At 40.6% G+C, this 17,280-nt stretch overlaps 1 protein-coding gene across 2 annotated transcripts in view; it reads left to right on the forward strand.

Moving 5' to 3' along the window:
- Positions 1–17,280, forward strand: part of LOC106603934 (calcium/calmodulin-dependent protein kinase kinase 1) — a 156,775-nt gene that overhangs the window by 56,596 nt on the left and 82,899 nt on the right. For both annotated transcript variants that reach the window (XM_014198188.3, XM_014198189.3), the window contains exons 4-5: positions 5,676–5,723; positions 13,385–13,438. In XM_014198188.3, the coding sequence (XP_014053663.1) occupies positions 5,676–5,723; positions 13,385–13,438 (102 nt within the window). The remainder of the gene's footprint in view (positions 1–5,675; positions 5,724–13,384; positions 13,439–17,280) is intronic.

A 17,280-nucleotide genomic window follows, 5' to 3' on the forward strand; every position in this document is an offset into this window, starting at 1 on the left:
GGAAGTCATCTTTCATTGACAAGCTATAAGTGAATTATTGATGCTCATAGTTGGAAACACATCAGATGGCTTGAACAACATGTGAACAATATCAGAAAAAAATTGTATTGATAGACCTAACAGCTAGAAATGGTATTGATAGACCTAACCACTAGAAATGGTATTGATAGACCTAACCACTAGAAATGGTATTGATAGACCTAACAACTAGAAATGGTATTGATAGACCTAACAACTAGAAATGGTATTGATAGTCCTAACAACTAGAAATGGTATTGATAGACCTAACAACTAGAAATGGTATTGACAGACCTAACAACTAGAAATGGTATTGATAGACCTAACAACTACAAATGGTATTGATAGACCTAACAACTAGAAATGGTATTGATAGACCTAACAACTAGAAATGCTATTGATAGTCCTAACAACTAGAAATGGTATTGATAGACCTAACAACTAGAAATGGTATTGACAGACCTAACAACTAGAAATGGTATTGATAGACCTAACAACTAGAAATGGTATTGATAGACCTAACAACTACAAATGGTATTGATAGACCTAACAACTACAAATGGTATTGATAGACCTAACAACTAGAAATGGTATTGATAGTCCTAACAACTAGAAATGGTATTGATAGTCCTAACAACTAGAAATGGTATTGATAGACCTAACAACTAGAAATGGTATTGATAGACCTAACAACTAGAAATGGTATTGATAGACCTAACAACTAGAAATGGTATTGATAGACCTAACAACTAGAAATGGTATTGATAGACCTAACAACTAGAAATGGTATTGATAGACCTAACAACTAGAAATGGGAAGATGTTTTAGTAAGTGATGTCAGGTGTGGTCACGTTTCCAAATGTCTCTAAACCTCGCTGAAGTGGCATATGTCTGTAAATTAGATCATTGTAGTGCTATTAGATGTTTGTCATCCCTTTACAAGCATTTGGCTACACCCGCAATAACATCTGCTAAACACGTGTACCTGGTTAAATCAAACATTGCGGTAGTGTTATGGAGTATCCAGGGTATATTCAAGTGTACTTTCAACCTCTCCAAAGTGTATATATTCGTATGCCCATATATGGTTCTCATACCAGACTGAATTGAATACAAAAAAATCTAATAGGGTCCCCAAATATGGGACTTTACTTTTAAGAGGATTAATTAAAGGTTCTGTCTGCCTCCGGCTGTCAGCTTCTCAGAGACCAGAGGGTATGTGTCTCAAAGTGCACCCTATTCCCTATATAGTGTACTACTATAGCACCCTATTCCCTATATAGTGCACTACTATAACACCCTATTCCTTATAAAGTGCACTACTATAGCACCCTATTCCCTATATAGTGCACTACAATAACACCCTATTCCCGATATAATGCACTACAATAGCACCCTATTCCCGATATAGTGCACTCCTTTTGACCGAAGCCCTGTGGGTAATAGGGTTAAATGTGGGACGCTCCAAGGTTGTAGCTGTGCTGAGTGACACTGACCAGGATGACCTTTAATGACATGGTGAGAGAGAGAGGGGCTTTTCCTCTTATTGACTTGTATTTATTGACTTTGTTCTGGGGTATATCAGCTTTAATATTGCAGATAGATTGTGGCTTCTATCAATGTCATTGTCTGCATCATTTCCCATCCCCCATATATATTTTTTGTAAATATACAGTGTATATACTTTTTAAAAGTATTGATATTTTCCTTTGTTATTTTCCCCAAACTCTACCACCCTCCTCTAATTACAGTAAACTAATGGACAACAACACTTAGGCTTCTTTGTACTATATACATTTTACAGACACAGTATATTTTACAATCTCTCTGTCTTTCTTTCTTTCTCTTTCTGTCTCTCTCACACTCTGTCTCTGTCAATCTCTCTACCTCTGTCTTTCTCTCTCTTTCTGTCTCTCTCACACTCCTTCTGTCTCTCTCACACTCCGTCTCTGACATAATTTACAAACTAAGCATTTATGTTTAGTGAGTCCGCCAGATCAGAGGCAGTAGGGATGACCAGTGATGTTCTCTTGATAAGTGTGTGAATTGGACCATTTTCCTGTCAAAAGTCAAGTACAGACACCTAAAAGTAGTACTTTAAAGTATTTCTACTTAAGTACTTTACTCCACTGCTCTCACACTACGTCTCTTTCTCTCTCTCTCTCTCTCTCTCTCTCTCTCTCTCTCTCTCTCTCTCTCTCTCTCCCTTTCTCTCTCTCTCCCTTCCTCTCTCCCTATCTTAGAGGGATGAACATAATTATGGAGTCTTGTTTTGAAGCCGAGGATTAACCACAGTAATCCGTAGAGTAACACCTGAAACCCAACAATGCAGCGATGCTTTAACAACACTGACAGTCAGATGATCTCAGCCACATCCACAACAGCATCCTACACCCACAACAGCATCCCACACCCACAACAGCATCCCACACCCACAACAGCATCCCACACCCACGACAGCATCCCACACCCACAACAGCATCCCACACCCACAACAGCATCCCACACCCACGACAGCATCCCACACCCACGACAGCATCCCACACCCACGACAGCATCCCACACCCACAACAGCATCCCACACCCACAACAGCATCCCACACCCACGACAGCATGTCACACCCACGACAGCATCTCACACCCACGACAGCATCCCACACCCACGACAGCATCCCACACCCACGACAGCATCCCACATCCACAACAGCATCCCACACCCACGACAGCATCCCACACCCACAACAGCATCCCACACCCACGACAGCATCCCACACCCACGACAGCATGTCACACCCACGACAGCATCCCACACCCACGACAGCATCCCACACCCACGACAGCATCCCACACCCACGACAGCATCCCACATCCACAACAGCATCCCACACCCACGACAGCATGTCACACCCACAACAGCATCCCACACCCACAACAGCATCCCACACCCACAACAGCATCCCACACCCACGACAGCATCCCACACCCACGACAGCATCCCACACCCACAACCTTGTCTCATAGTTTTGATGTTTCAGTGGTATTAGGAATCTCTTTCTAGCTCTCCCTTTCTCTCTATCTTCTCTCTCTCTCGTCTCTCTCTCTTTCTCACTCTGCCCCCTCCATCTCTCTACTCATTTTCCGACCACAGTGACAGCATCGCCTTCACACTTTGCAGAAAAAGCATGAGCAGCGTTTTGGCACCAATACATCTCCCTCTTCTATTTATTGGCTCGTCACCCGATGCTCGGTAATGAAGGAGTAATGTCTGTCTAAGTGGATGCCAGCCTCCCACAGTGCACTCAGGTGTGTCTCTCTGCCCTCACTAAGGTACTCAGTAATGAAGGAGTAATGTCTGTCTAAGTGGGTGCCAGCCTCCCACAGTGCACTCAGGTTTGTCTCTCTGCCCTCACTAAGGTGTTGGAAGAAACTATTGACCTCTTTCTCCTGCAGGCCCACTTTAATCTGAGGGACAGAACCTCTCTGTCCTGCAGGGCCACTTTAATCTGAGGGACAGAACCTCTCTGTCCTGCAGGGCCACTTTAATCTGAGGGACAGAACCTCTCTCTCCTGCAGGGCCACTTTAATCTGAGGGACAGAACCTCTCTGTCCTGCAGGGCCACTTTAATCTGAGGGACAGAACCTCTCTGTCCTGCAGGGCCACTTTAATCTGAGGGACAGAACCTCTCTCTCCTGCAGGGCCACTTTAATCTGAGGGACAGAACCTCTCTCCCCTGCAGGGCCACTTTAATCTGAGGGACAGAACCTCTTTCTCCTGCAGGGCCACTTTAATCTGAGGGACAGAACCTCTCTCTCCTGCAGGGCCACTTCAAGGTGAGGGACAGAACTAAAATGGAGACTTTAAAATCACCAGGAAATCAGCTCAAATTGATTTAAATTTAGGAAATCTGTTCCCAAGTATTCCCACACGTAATTAGATCAACATATGTGATTGTATTACTAATTTAATCAGGGTTTTAAATGATTCTGATTTTGTCAAATACTATATCTGTTTGTGCTGCTTGCAGTTTCCAGAGTCGCCATCTTTGAGACCGGGTAACGTAACCCGTACGTCTAAAGGTTATTGATGTTGTTAAGTACAGCGGGAGTTTTTCTAAAATAGCTTTATAAATGAAAAGAGAGCAGTGTATCGACCTATGTGAGGTTAAAGAGAGCCAGCCTACTCTCTGGTAGAGAATACAGTGATGTCCTAAACCTGTCACCTGTGATAAAATGAAGTGCACTATGGGTATCTAACAGCTTTAATGATGTGGCAGCTGCGTTCATATAGATGATGTTGCCGTGGTCTAGGAATGGTAGGAACGTCGACTATTTAGCGAGAGGCCGGACATATTTCTATAGAAGAAGCCTATTTTAATTCTCAGTTTCTTAACTAACTCATCAATATGCTTTTTAAAAGACAGCTTTTCATCTATCTAGATGCCCAGATATTTGTAACACGGACATGATCAATATGGACAACCATCCAAAGTACGTTATGCTAAAGACTTTTCATTTTGTTATGCGCTCTAGTAAACATTTACTTTTGCATTTTATCCGCATCCAATACTAGTTTTGGGGTCAATAAAGGTTTTCTATAATACAATGACAGTTTCAAGTTGCATTTGTTATATGTACATGATACACATGGTATACACTGTCCAAATAAATGCTTACGTGCAGGTTACAGCCCGCCCCCCCCCAAGCCCCCCCCCCCCCCCCCCCCCCCCCAGCCTGAGTAGGGAGGGATAGCTGTGTCCTCTGAGTAGGGAAGGATAGCTGTGTCCTCTGAGTAGGGAAGGATAGCTGTGTCCTCTGAGTAGGGAGGGATAGCTGTGTCCTCTGAGTAGGGAGGGATAGCTGTGTCTTCTGAGTAGGGAGGGATAGCTGTGTCCTCTGAGTAGGGAGGGATAGCTGTGTCCTCTGAGTAGGGAAGGATTGCTGTGTCCTCTGAGTAGGGAGGGATAGCTGTGTCCTCTGAGTAGGGAAGGATAGCTGTGTCCTCTGAGTAGGGAGGGAAAGCTGTGTCCTCTGAGTAGGGAGGGATAGCTGTGTCCTCTGAGTAGGGAAGGATAGCTGTGTCCTCTGAGTAGGGAAGGATAGCTGTGTCCTCTGAGTAGGGAGGGATAGGTGTATTTTCTTTTCTTCTGTCCATCTCTCTTTCTTCACTCTACCTCTCTCTCTCTCTCTCTCTCTCTCTCAATCGACCCAACAGAGCAAGGCTGCTATCCTCTTTCTTTGTTTATTTCTTTCTTTCTTTCACAATTGTTAACGTCTATCCATCTGTCCTCTCTCTCCTCTTCTCTCTCTCCTATCCTGCCCTGCCTACTCAATGCTCCTCTCTCTGCCTTGTCCCTAGTTGACTGACCCTGGTTGACTGACCCTGGTTGAGTGCATGCAGTATCAGTGGTTGCTATGGAGCTCAGAATCATCCGTTTAAACAGCTCTGTGATGGATCTGTGACTGTAAACAGAATTGAGTGGCCGTACACATCACCACTGCCGTCTCTATGAGCTAGGCGGTGGAGAACATTTTGTTCATGTGTCCAAGCCTGTATTTTAGTCATCCAATGTTCTATTTCTCTCCGCAGGGTAGATTTCTTTCTTTCATATGTTGTCGTTTACAAATGTCATCCCTTTCTTGTCTTCTTCCTACTGCAGGACTGTATCCAGCTGAACCAGTACAAGCTGAAGAGTGAGATCGGCAAGGTGAGCCTAGACGCAGAACACCCTGGATTTAATTATTCTCTTTCTGATATTGGTATAGCATGTTACTTTATCATTGTGTCCCCGTTGTATCGAACTGTCTCCCATTGATTAAACAGTCTGTTATGATTAACACCAAAGACAAATCAATATTATCCCTGAGCGGAATAGCCCATGTTCAATTACCTTATGTCAACCCTGTTGGTGTTATCCGTGCGCTGCCTCTGTCTCTGTCTGTCTGGGTCTTTCTCTGTCTGTCTGTCTGTCTGTCTGTCTGTCTGTCTGTCTGTCTGTCTGTCTGTCTGTCTGTCTGTCTGTCTGTCTGTCTGTCTGTCTGTCTGTCTGTCTGTCTGTCTGTCTGTCTGTCTGTCTGAGTCTTCTCTGTCTGGGTCTTTCTGTCTGGGTCTGTCTGGGTCTGTCTCTGTCTGGGTCTGTCTCTGTCTGGGTCTGTCTGGGTCTGTCTGGATCTGTCTGTCTGTTTCTGTCTGTGTCTGTCTGTTTCTGTCTGGGTCTGTCTGTGTCTGTCTGTTTCTGTCTGGGTCTGTCTGGGTCTGTCTGGGTCTGTTTCTGTTTGGGTCTGTCTGGGTCTGTCTCTGTCTGGGTCTGTCTCTGTCTGGGTCTGTCTGGGTCTGTCTGGATCTGTCTTTCTGGGTCTGTCTGGGTCTGTCTGGGTCTGTCTGGGTCTGTCTGGGTCTGTCTGGGTCTGTCTGGATCTGTCTGTCTGTTTCTGTCTGTGTCTGTCTGTTTCTGTCTGGGTCTGTCTGTGTCTGTCTGTTTCTGTCTGGGTCTGTCTGGGTCTGTCTGGGTCTGTTTCTGTTTGGGTCTGTCTGGGTCTGTCTCTGTCTGGGTCTGTCTCTGTCTGGGTCTGTCTGGGTCTGTCTGGATCTGTCTTTCTGGGTCTGTCTGGGTCTGTCTGGGTCTGTCTGGGTCTGTCTGGGTCTGTCTGGATCTGTCTGTCTGTTTCTGTCTGTGTCTGTCTGTTTCTGTCTGGGTCTGTCTGTGTCTGTCTGTTTCTGTCTGGGTCTGTCTGGGTCTGTCTGGGTCTGTTTCTGTTTGGGTCTGTCTGGGTCTGTCTCTGTCTGGGTCTGTCTCTGTCTGGGTCTGTCTGGGTCTGTCTGGATCTGTCTTTCTGGGTCTGTCTGGGTCTGTCTGGGTCTGTCTGGGTCTGTCTGGGTCTGTCTGGGTCTGTCTGGGTCTGTTTCTGTCTGGGTCTGTCTGGGTCTGTCTGGATCTGTCTGGGTCTGTTTGGGTCTGTCTCTGTCTGATTCTGTCTGTGTCTGGGTCTGTCTCTGTCTGTCTGGGTCTGTCTCTGTCTGGGTCTGTCTGGGTCTGTCTGGGTCTGTCTCTGTCTGATTCTGTCTGTGTCTGGGTCTGTCTCTGTCTGTCTGGGTCTGTCTCTGTCTGGGTCTGTCTGGGTCTGTCTGGGTCTGTCTCTGTCTGATTCTGTCTGTGTCTGGGTCTGTCTCTGTCTGTCTGGGTCTGTCTCTGTCTGATTCTGTCTGGGTCTGTCTGGGTCTGTCTGGGTCTCCCTCTGACTGGGTCTGCCTTGTCAATTAGCACAGGCTTATGTAACAATCTCCATTAAAGGGCCTGACCATCATCTTTTAGATGTTCAGTAGTAGCTGTTCTCTCTGTAGCTCATATCAGAGTCATAGGGGTTTCCACTGGGGCGCCAGTCGGTCCATAGTATTCTCTAGCTGGCTACCTCTTAATCTAGGAGGGGAGATGTGTTAGAAAATATATTAGAAAGAGGAGCTGAAGCAAGATGGTATCTCCACCCCACACTCTTTGCAAGTTACAGGCAAGTCTATGTAAGTCGCTCTGGATAAGAGCGTCTGCTAAATGACTAAAATGTAAAAAAAAAATAAAAAAAAAAATTGAAATGTCCCCTCCCCTTCTGAAATTCGAAAAGGTTCGAAATCGCGATTTGTCCAAATGATATGTTACGTGCATCTGTCCACTAGAGATTAGCCGCCTCCTAATCCAACAAGTGGTTTCGCTTAAGAATCATCCCTCAGGCTATTTGTACTGTCTGTCTCCTATCTTATGAAAGCCTCTGGACGAGTCACGTTGTTTTGATGTGAACCTCAATCATACGGTAGAGCATCTCATCCTGTTTCCTCTGACTACTGAATGCTTTAGAGCAGCAGAGCCGGCTGGGACTTGGGTGAATTTCTGAGAGGTGTTCCGTTCCATACATGATTCATTCCACACCTACTAAGACTAGATAAACCCAACAGAGATACACCATAATAACATAGAGAGATAAACCCAACAGAGATACACCATAATAACATAGAGAGATAGACTAGATAAACCCAACAGAGATACGCCATAATAACATAGAGAGATAAACCCAACAGAGATACACCATAATAACATAGAGAGATAAACCCAACAGAGATAGACTATAATAACATAGAGATACACCATAATAACATAGAGAGATAGACTATAATAACATAGAGAGATAGACTAGATAAACCCAACAGAGATACACCATAATAACATAGACTAGATAAACCCAACAGAGATAGACCATAATAACATAGAGAGATACGCCATAATAACATAGAGAGATACACTATAATAACATAGAGAGATAAACCCAACAGAGATACACCATAATAACATAGAGATACACCATAATAACATAGAGAGATAAACCCAACAGAGATAGACTATAATAACACAGAGATACACCATAATAACATAGAGAGATAGACTATAATAACATAGACTAGATAAACCCAACAGAGATACGCCATAATAACATAGAGAGATAAACTAGATAAACCCAACAGAGATACACCATAATAACATAGAGAGATACGCCATAATAACACAGAGATACGCTATAATAACATAGAGAGATAAACCCAACAGAGATAGACCATAATAACATAGAGAGATAGACTAGATAAACCCAACAGAGATACACCATAATAACATAGAGAGATAAACCCAACAGAGATACACCATAATAACATAGAGAGATAAACCCAACAGAGATACACCATAATAACATAGAGAGATAGACTAGATAAACCCAACAGAGATACACCATAATAACATAGAGATAGACTAGATAAACCCAACAGAGATACACCATAATAACATAGAGAGATAAACCCAACAGAGATACACCATAATAACATAGACTAGATAAACCCAACAGAGATACACCATAATAACATAGACTAGATAAACCCAACAGAGATACACCATAATAACATAGACTAGATAAACCCAACAGAGATACACTATAATAACATAGACTAGATAAACCCAACAGAGATACACTATAATAACATAGAGATAGACTAGATAAACCCAACAGAGATAGACTATAATAACATAGAGAGATAAACCCAACAGAGATACACCATAATAACATAGACTAGATAAACCCAACAGAGATACACTATAATAACATAGACTAGATAAACCCAACAGAGATACACCATAATAACATAGACTAGATAAACCCAACAGAGATACACCATAATAACATAGACTAGATAAACCCAACAGAGATACACTATAATAACATAGAGATACACCATAATAACATAGAGAGATAAACCCAACAGAGATACACTATAATAACATAGAGATACGCTATAATAACATAGAGAGATAGACTAGATAAACCCAACAGAGATACACCATAATAACATAGAGAGATAAACCCAACAGAGATACACCATAATAACATAGAGCAGATCCCACACCACTAATAACATAGAGATACACCCATCCTAATAACATAGAGATACACCATAATAACATAGAGAGATAGACTAGATAAACCCAACAGAGATACACTATAATAACATAGAGAGCCCATAGACTGGAGATAAACCCAACAGAGATACACTATAATAACATAGAGATACACCATAATAACACAGAGATACACCATAATAACATAGAGAGATAGACTAGATAAACCCAACAGAGATAGACCATAATAACATAGAGATACACCATAATAACATAGAGATATACCAACCCACACAGAGATACACCATAATAACATAGAGATACCCACCATAATAACACAGAGATACACCATAATAACATAGAGATACACCATAATAACATAGAGATATAAACCCAACAGAGATACACCATAATAACACAGAGATACACCATAATAACATAGAGATATCCCCAAACCCAACAGAGATCCCACACCATAATAACATAGAGAGATACACCATAATAACATAGAGAGATAAACCCAACAGAGATAGACTATAATAACATAGACTAGATAAACCCAACAGAGATACACCATAATAACATAGACTAGATAAACCCAACAGAGATAGACTATAATAACATAGACTAGATAAACCCAACAGAGATACACCATAATAACATAGACTAGATAAACCCAACAGAGATAGACTATAATAACATAGAGAGATACGCCATAATAACATAGAGATACACCATAATAACATAGAGATACACCATAATAACATAGAGAGATAGACTAGATAAACCCAACAGAGATACACCATAATAACATAGAGAGATAGACCATAATAACATAGAGACGCATACGCCCCTCCCATAATAACATAGAGAGATAAACCCAACAGAGATACACCATAATAACATAGAGAGATAAACCCAACAGAGATACACCATAATAACATAGAGAGATAAACTAGATAAACCCAACAGAGATACACCATAATAACATAGAGAGATACACTATAATAACATAGAGAGATAGACTAGATAAACCCAACAGAGATACACCATAATAACATAGAGAGATACACCATAATAACATAGAGAGATAGACTAGATAAACCCAACAGAGATACACTATAATAACATAGCCCCAGAGATACACCATAATAACATAGAGATACGCTATAATAACCCACAGAGATACACCATAATAACATAGAGAGATACACCATAATAACATAGACTAGATAAACCCAACAGAGATACACCATAATAACATAGAGAGATAGACCTAGATAAACCCAACAGAGATACACCATAATAACATAGAGATACACCATAATAACATAGAGAGATACACTATAATAACATAGAGATACACCATAATAACACAGAGATACACCATAATAACATAGAGAGATACACTATAATAACATAGAGAGATAGACTAGATAAACCCAACAGAGATACACCATAATAACATAGACGAGATAAACCCAACAGAGATACACCATAATAACATAGAGATACACTATAATAACATAGAGAGATACACTATAATAACATAGAGATACACTATAATAACATAGAGAGATACACTATAATAACCCATAGAGAGATACACCATAATAACATAGAGAGATACACTATAATAACATAGAGAGATACAACTAGATAAACCCAACAGAGATACACCATAATAACATAGAGAGATACACCATAATAACATAGAGAGATAGACTAGATAAACCCAACAGAGATACACCATAATAACATAGAGAGATAAACTAGATAAACCCAACAGAGATACACCATAATAACATAGAGAGATAAACCCAACAGAGATACACCATAATAACATAGAGAGATAGACTAGATAAACCCAACAGAGATACACCATAATAACATAGAGAGATAGACTAGATAAACCCAACAGAGATACACCATAATAACATAGAGAGATACACCATAATAACATAGAGAGATACGCTATAATAACATAGAGATACACTATAATAACATAGAGAGATAGACTATAATAACATAGAGAGATACACTATAATAACATAGAGAGATACGCTATAATAACATAGAGAGATACACTATAATAACCCATAGAGAGATACACCATAATAACATAGAGAGATAGATTATAATAACATAGAGAGATACGCTATAATAACCCATAGAGAGATACACCATAATAACATAGAGAGATAGATTATAATAACATAGAGAGATACACTATAATAACATAGAGAGATACACTATAATAACATAGAGCGATACGATTATAATAACATAGAGAGATACACTATAATAACATAGAGAGATACACCATAATAACATAGAGAGATACACCATAATAACATAGAGAGATACACTATAATAACATAGAGAGATAGACTATAATAACATAGAGAGATACGCTATAATAACATAGAGATATACACTATAATAACATAGAGAGATACGACTATAATAACATAGAGAGATACACCATAATAACATAGAGAGATAGATTATAATAACATAGAGAGATACACTATAATAACATAGAGAGATACACTATAATAACATAGAGCGATAGATTATAATAACATAGAGAGATACACTATAATAACATAGAGAGATACACCATAATAACATAGAGAGATACACCATAATAACATAGAGAGATAGACTATAATAACATAGAGAGATACACCATAATAACATAGAGAGATACACCATAATAACATAGAGAGATAGATTATAATAACATAGAGAGATACACTATAATAACATAGAGAGATACACTATAATAACATAGAGCGATAGATTATAATAACATAGAGAGATACACTATAATAACATAGAGAGATACACCATAATAACATAGAGAGATAGACTATAATAACATAGAGAGATACACCATAATAACATAGAGAGATACACTATAATAACATAGAGCGATACACTATAATAACATAGAGAGATACACCATAATAACATAGAGATAGACTATAATAACATAGAGAGATACACCATAATAACATAGAGAGATAGATTATAATAACATAGAGAGATACGCTATAATAACATAGAGAGATAGACTATAATAACATAGAGAGATACACTATAATAACATAGAGAGATACACTATAATAACATAGAGAGATACACTATAATAACATAGAGAGATACACTATAATAACATAGAGAGATACACTATAATAACATAGAGAGGTACGCTATAATAACATAGAGAGATAGATTATAATAACATAGAGATACACTATAATAACATAGAGCGATACACTATAATAACATAGAGATACACTATAATAACATAGAGATACACTATAATAACATAGAGAGATACACTATAATAACATAGAGAGATACACTATAATAACATAGAGAGATACACTATAATAACATAGAGATACACTATAATAACATAGAGAGATAGACTATAATAACATAGAGAGAGACTATAATAACATAGAGAGATAGACTATAATAACATAGAGATACACTATAATAACATAGAGAGATAGACTATAATAACATAGAGAGATAGACTATAATAACATAGAGATACACTATAATAACATAGAGAGATAGACTATAATAACATAGAGAGAGACTATAATAACATAGAGAGAGACTATAATAACATAGAGAGATACACTATAATAACATAGAGAGATACACTATAATAACATAGAGAGATACACTATAATAACATAGAGAGATAGACTATAATAACATAGAGAGAGACTATAATAACATAGAGAGATAGACTATAATAACATAGAGAGATACACTATAATAACATAGAGAGATAGACTATAATAACATAGAGATACACTATAATAACATAGAGAGATAGACTATAATAACATAGAGAGATGGACTGAATATGCTGCATTATTGACATGTCTCTCTCCTCTCCTGTGACTTTGCAGGGCTCCTACGGGGTGGTCAAACTGGTCTACAATGACAATGATGATAATCACTATGTAAGTGACCAGCGTGTGTTTGTTTGGTGTGTGTGTGTGTGTGTGTGTGTGTGTGTGTGTGTGTGTGTGTGTGTGTGTGTGTGTGTGTGTGTGTGTGTGTGTGTGTGTGTGTGTGGTGTGTGTGTGTGTGTGTGTGTGTTAGCCCTCTTTCTACTTATAAAAGGAGACAATTATGATCCATTAACCATTTTCAGCTCTTTGTGAAGTGGAACGTTTTAGTAGCTTGAAATGATAATGGCCTAACTCAAGGCCTTTATCTACCTGCACACTCTCTTAGTTGTCCCCTGTGTGTGTGTGTGTGTGTGTGTGTGTGTGTTGTGCGCATAACTGCGTGTGCATGTTTTTGATTCACCTTAATGGTGTCGATGCAAAGCGATCACGTCAGTGGGAAAGTGTTCTCCATTCCCCGTCTTAGTGCTCATGCTGACAGTCAGATGGCCTGTACTGTAAATGCACAGACAGATTGCATGGTTCAAATCAGAGACAGACTGGCCTCATCTGGAGAGAGAGAGATAGAGGCAGAGGTGCTGAGAGAGAGAAGGGGACAGAACGAGAGAGAGGGGGTGGAGAGATAGGGGGGGGAGAGAGGAGGGGACAGAGCGAGAGATGGGGGGGAAGAGAGGGGGGAGGGTGGTGAGAGAAAGAGAGAGAGAGAAAAGGAGAGAGATGAGAGAGATTGAGGTTTTCTCCTGGATAAAAACAAGGAGTGATGGATGAGAAAAGGATGGAGAGGAGGTATGACATCACAACTGGAATTCGCTGTGGAGAAGAGCATCTGCTAAATGACTCAAATGTAATGTAACATGAGGAAGAGGTAGGCAGAGGATTTCATTATATTTCCAGGCATTCAGACTTGGCTCCAAACTATTTTGATTGGATCTGTGAATCTGTGTCCACAGTGATATCTCAAGGTGAGATCTCTGTTATACATCCACACACAGAGTACCAGTAACCTTCTAATGGTAAAGATGCTGGACAACAAGAAAGGCTTCCTTGTAACAGATTTTGCAACAGATTATTTTGTGATTTTGTTGTCCAGTTTTGCACGCTCTAATCGTGTAGACAATCTACAGTCTATCGTAGATTACAAGATCATCTCCGATGTCATTTCTCTGTGTCAGCCGAAGTGACTGTTTTCCATGAGTATGGTAGTCGTTCTAATCACTTCCTCTGAAGCTCTGCTGTGCCCAGGTCTTTTGAGTGTTCAAAATATACTTTTGTGGTAGAGTTTCTGTCACTGAGGGGTTATCAGATTGGTGGAATCATTTTTGAAAGTTGCATAAACACACAGGCTAATAAAATAAAGCCGTGGACGTTAAGTTGAGGTTGAGTTCATGCTTGAGCACAACATGGCAACAGTCCGTGGAGTTCGCCCTGTATATTAATACCTAAGGCCGATGGGTCTCTGCGCTTTCGACGCATTTAAGTTGATCATGTTGTGAGATGGAAGTTATTTTTCTGTTTCTTGTGAGCACACGCCCCTGTTTTTAGTTTTGCTCCACTTTCTGATTTACTTCCTGTCTTTAAGTTTGGTGTGGGTTTTCATTTTGTTTGGGTAAATTTAGTAGGTTCTCATGGTAGGTGTCTTAAAGGTCTCGGTTGTTGCTAGTCAACTTTCAGTGGCCATCCCCCCCATGAGTGTCTTTCAGAAACCCCCCATGAGTGTCTTTCAGAAACCCCCCATGAGTGTCTTTCAGAAACCCCCCATGAGTGTCGTTCAGAAACCCCCCATGAGTGTCGTTCAGAAACCCCCCATGAATGTCTTTCAGAAACCCCCCATGAATGTCTTTCAGAAACCCCCCATGAGTGTCTTTCAGAAACCCAAGCGTGAAATGAAGAAGCTAATTATTAGCAGACAGACACTGACTCTCTGACGCTCTCAGAAACAGGAACTAAAACGCCCCTCAACATTTGAATTGACATTTGAGAGACTTACAGAGAGACTTACAGTAGTGAGGTCATACATTTTAGTCATTTACCAGACGTTCCTATCCAGAGAGACTTACGGTAGTGAGGTCATACATTTTCAGACTTTAAAAAAATTGTCATGATCCCCGTGGGATTCGAACCCTCAACCATGGTGTTGCAGGGTTGAGTGTTGGAGGAGCTGTAACACTATAAACAGTAGCAGTAGAAGGGTTGGAGGAGCTGTAACACTATAAACAGTAGCAGTAGAAGGGTTGGAGGAGCTGTATCACTATAAACAGTAGCAGTAGAAGGGTTGGAGGAGCTGTAACACTATAAACAGTAGCAGTAGAAGGGTTGGAGGAGCTGTAACACTATAAACAGTAGCAGTAGAAGGGTTGGAGGAGCTGTAACACTATAAACAGTAGCAGTAGAAGGGTTGGAGGAGCTGTATCACTATAAACAGTAGCAGTAGAAGGGTTGGAGGAGCTGTAACACTATAAACAGTAGCAGTAGAAGGGTTGGAGGAGCTGTAACACTATAAACAGTAGCAGTAGAAGGGTTGGAGGAGCTGTAACACTATAAACAGTAGCAGTAGAAGGGTTGGAGGAGCTGTATCACTATAAACAGTAGCAGTGGAAGGGTTGGAGGAGCTGTAACACTATAAACAGTAGCAGTGGAAGGGTTGGAGGAGCTGTAACACTATAAACAGTAGCAGTAGAAGGGTTGGAGGAGCTCTAACACTATAAACAGTAGCAGTAGAAGGGTTGGAGGAGCTGTAACACTATAAACAGTAGCAGTAGAAGGGTTGGAGGAGCTGTAACACTATAAACAGTAGCAGTAGAAGGGTTGGAGGAGCTGTATCACTATAAACAGTAGCAGTAGAAGGGTTGGAGGAGCTGTAACACTATAAACAGTAGCAGTAGAAGGGTTGGAGGAGCTGTAACACTATAAACAGTAGCAGTGGAAGGGTTGGAGGAGCTGTAACACTATAAACAGTAGCAGTAGAAGGGTTGGAGGAGCTGTAACACTATAAACAGTAGCAGTAGAAGGGTTGGAGGAGCTGTAACACTATAAACAGTAGCAGTAGAAGGGTTGGAGGAGCTGTAACACTATAAACAGTAGCAGTGGAAGGGTTGGAGGAGCTGTAACACTATAAACAGTAGCAGTAGAAGGGTTGGAGGAGCTGTAACACTATAAACAGTAGCAGTAGAAGGGTTGGAGGAGCTGTAACACTATAAACAGTAGCAGTAGAAGGGTTGGAGGAGCTGTATCACTATAAACAGTAGCAGTAGAAGGGTTGGAGGAGCTGTAACACTATAAACAGTAGCAGTAGAAGGGTTGGAGGAGCTGTATCACTATAAACAGTAGCAGTAGAAGGGTTGGAGGAGCTGTATCACTATAAACAGTAGCAGTAGAAGGGTTGGAGGAGCTGTATCACTATAAACAGTAGCAGTAGAAGGGTTGGAGGAGCTGTAACACTATAAACAGTAGCAGTGGAAGGGTTGGAGGAGCTGTAACACTATAAACAGTAGCAGTAGAAGGGTTGGAGGAGCTGTAACACTATAAACAGTAGCAGTAGAAGGGTTGGAGGAGCTGTAACACTATAACAGTAGCAGTAGAAGGGTTGGAGGAGCTGTATCACTATAAACAGTAGCAGTAGAAGGGTTGGAGGAGCTGTATCACTATAAACAGTAGCAGTAGAAGGGTTGGAGGAGCTGTAACACTATAAACAGTAGCAGTAGAAGGGTTGGAGGAGCTGTAACACTATAAACAGTAGCAGTAGAAAGGTTGGAGGAGCTGTAACACTATAAACAGTAGCAGTGGAAGGGTTGGAGGAGCTGTAACACTATAAACAGTAGCAGTAGAAGGGTTGGAGGAGCTGTAACACTATAAACAGTAGCAGTAGAAGGGTTGGAGGAGCTGTAACACTATAA

This window comes from Salmo salar, chromosome 04, assembly GCF_965601325.2.
Source record: "Salmo salar chromosome 04, fSalSal1, whole genome shotgun sequence".
In the NCBI taxonomy this organism is placed as follows: domain Eukaryota; kingdom Metazoa; phylum Chordata; class Actinopteri; order Salmoniformes; family Salmonidae; genus Salmo; species Salmo salar.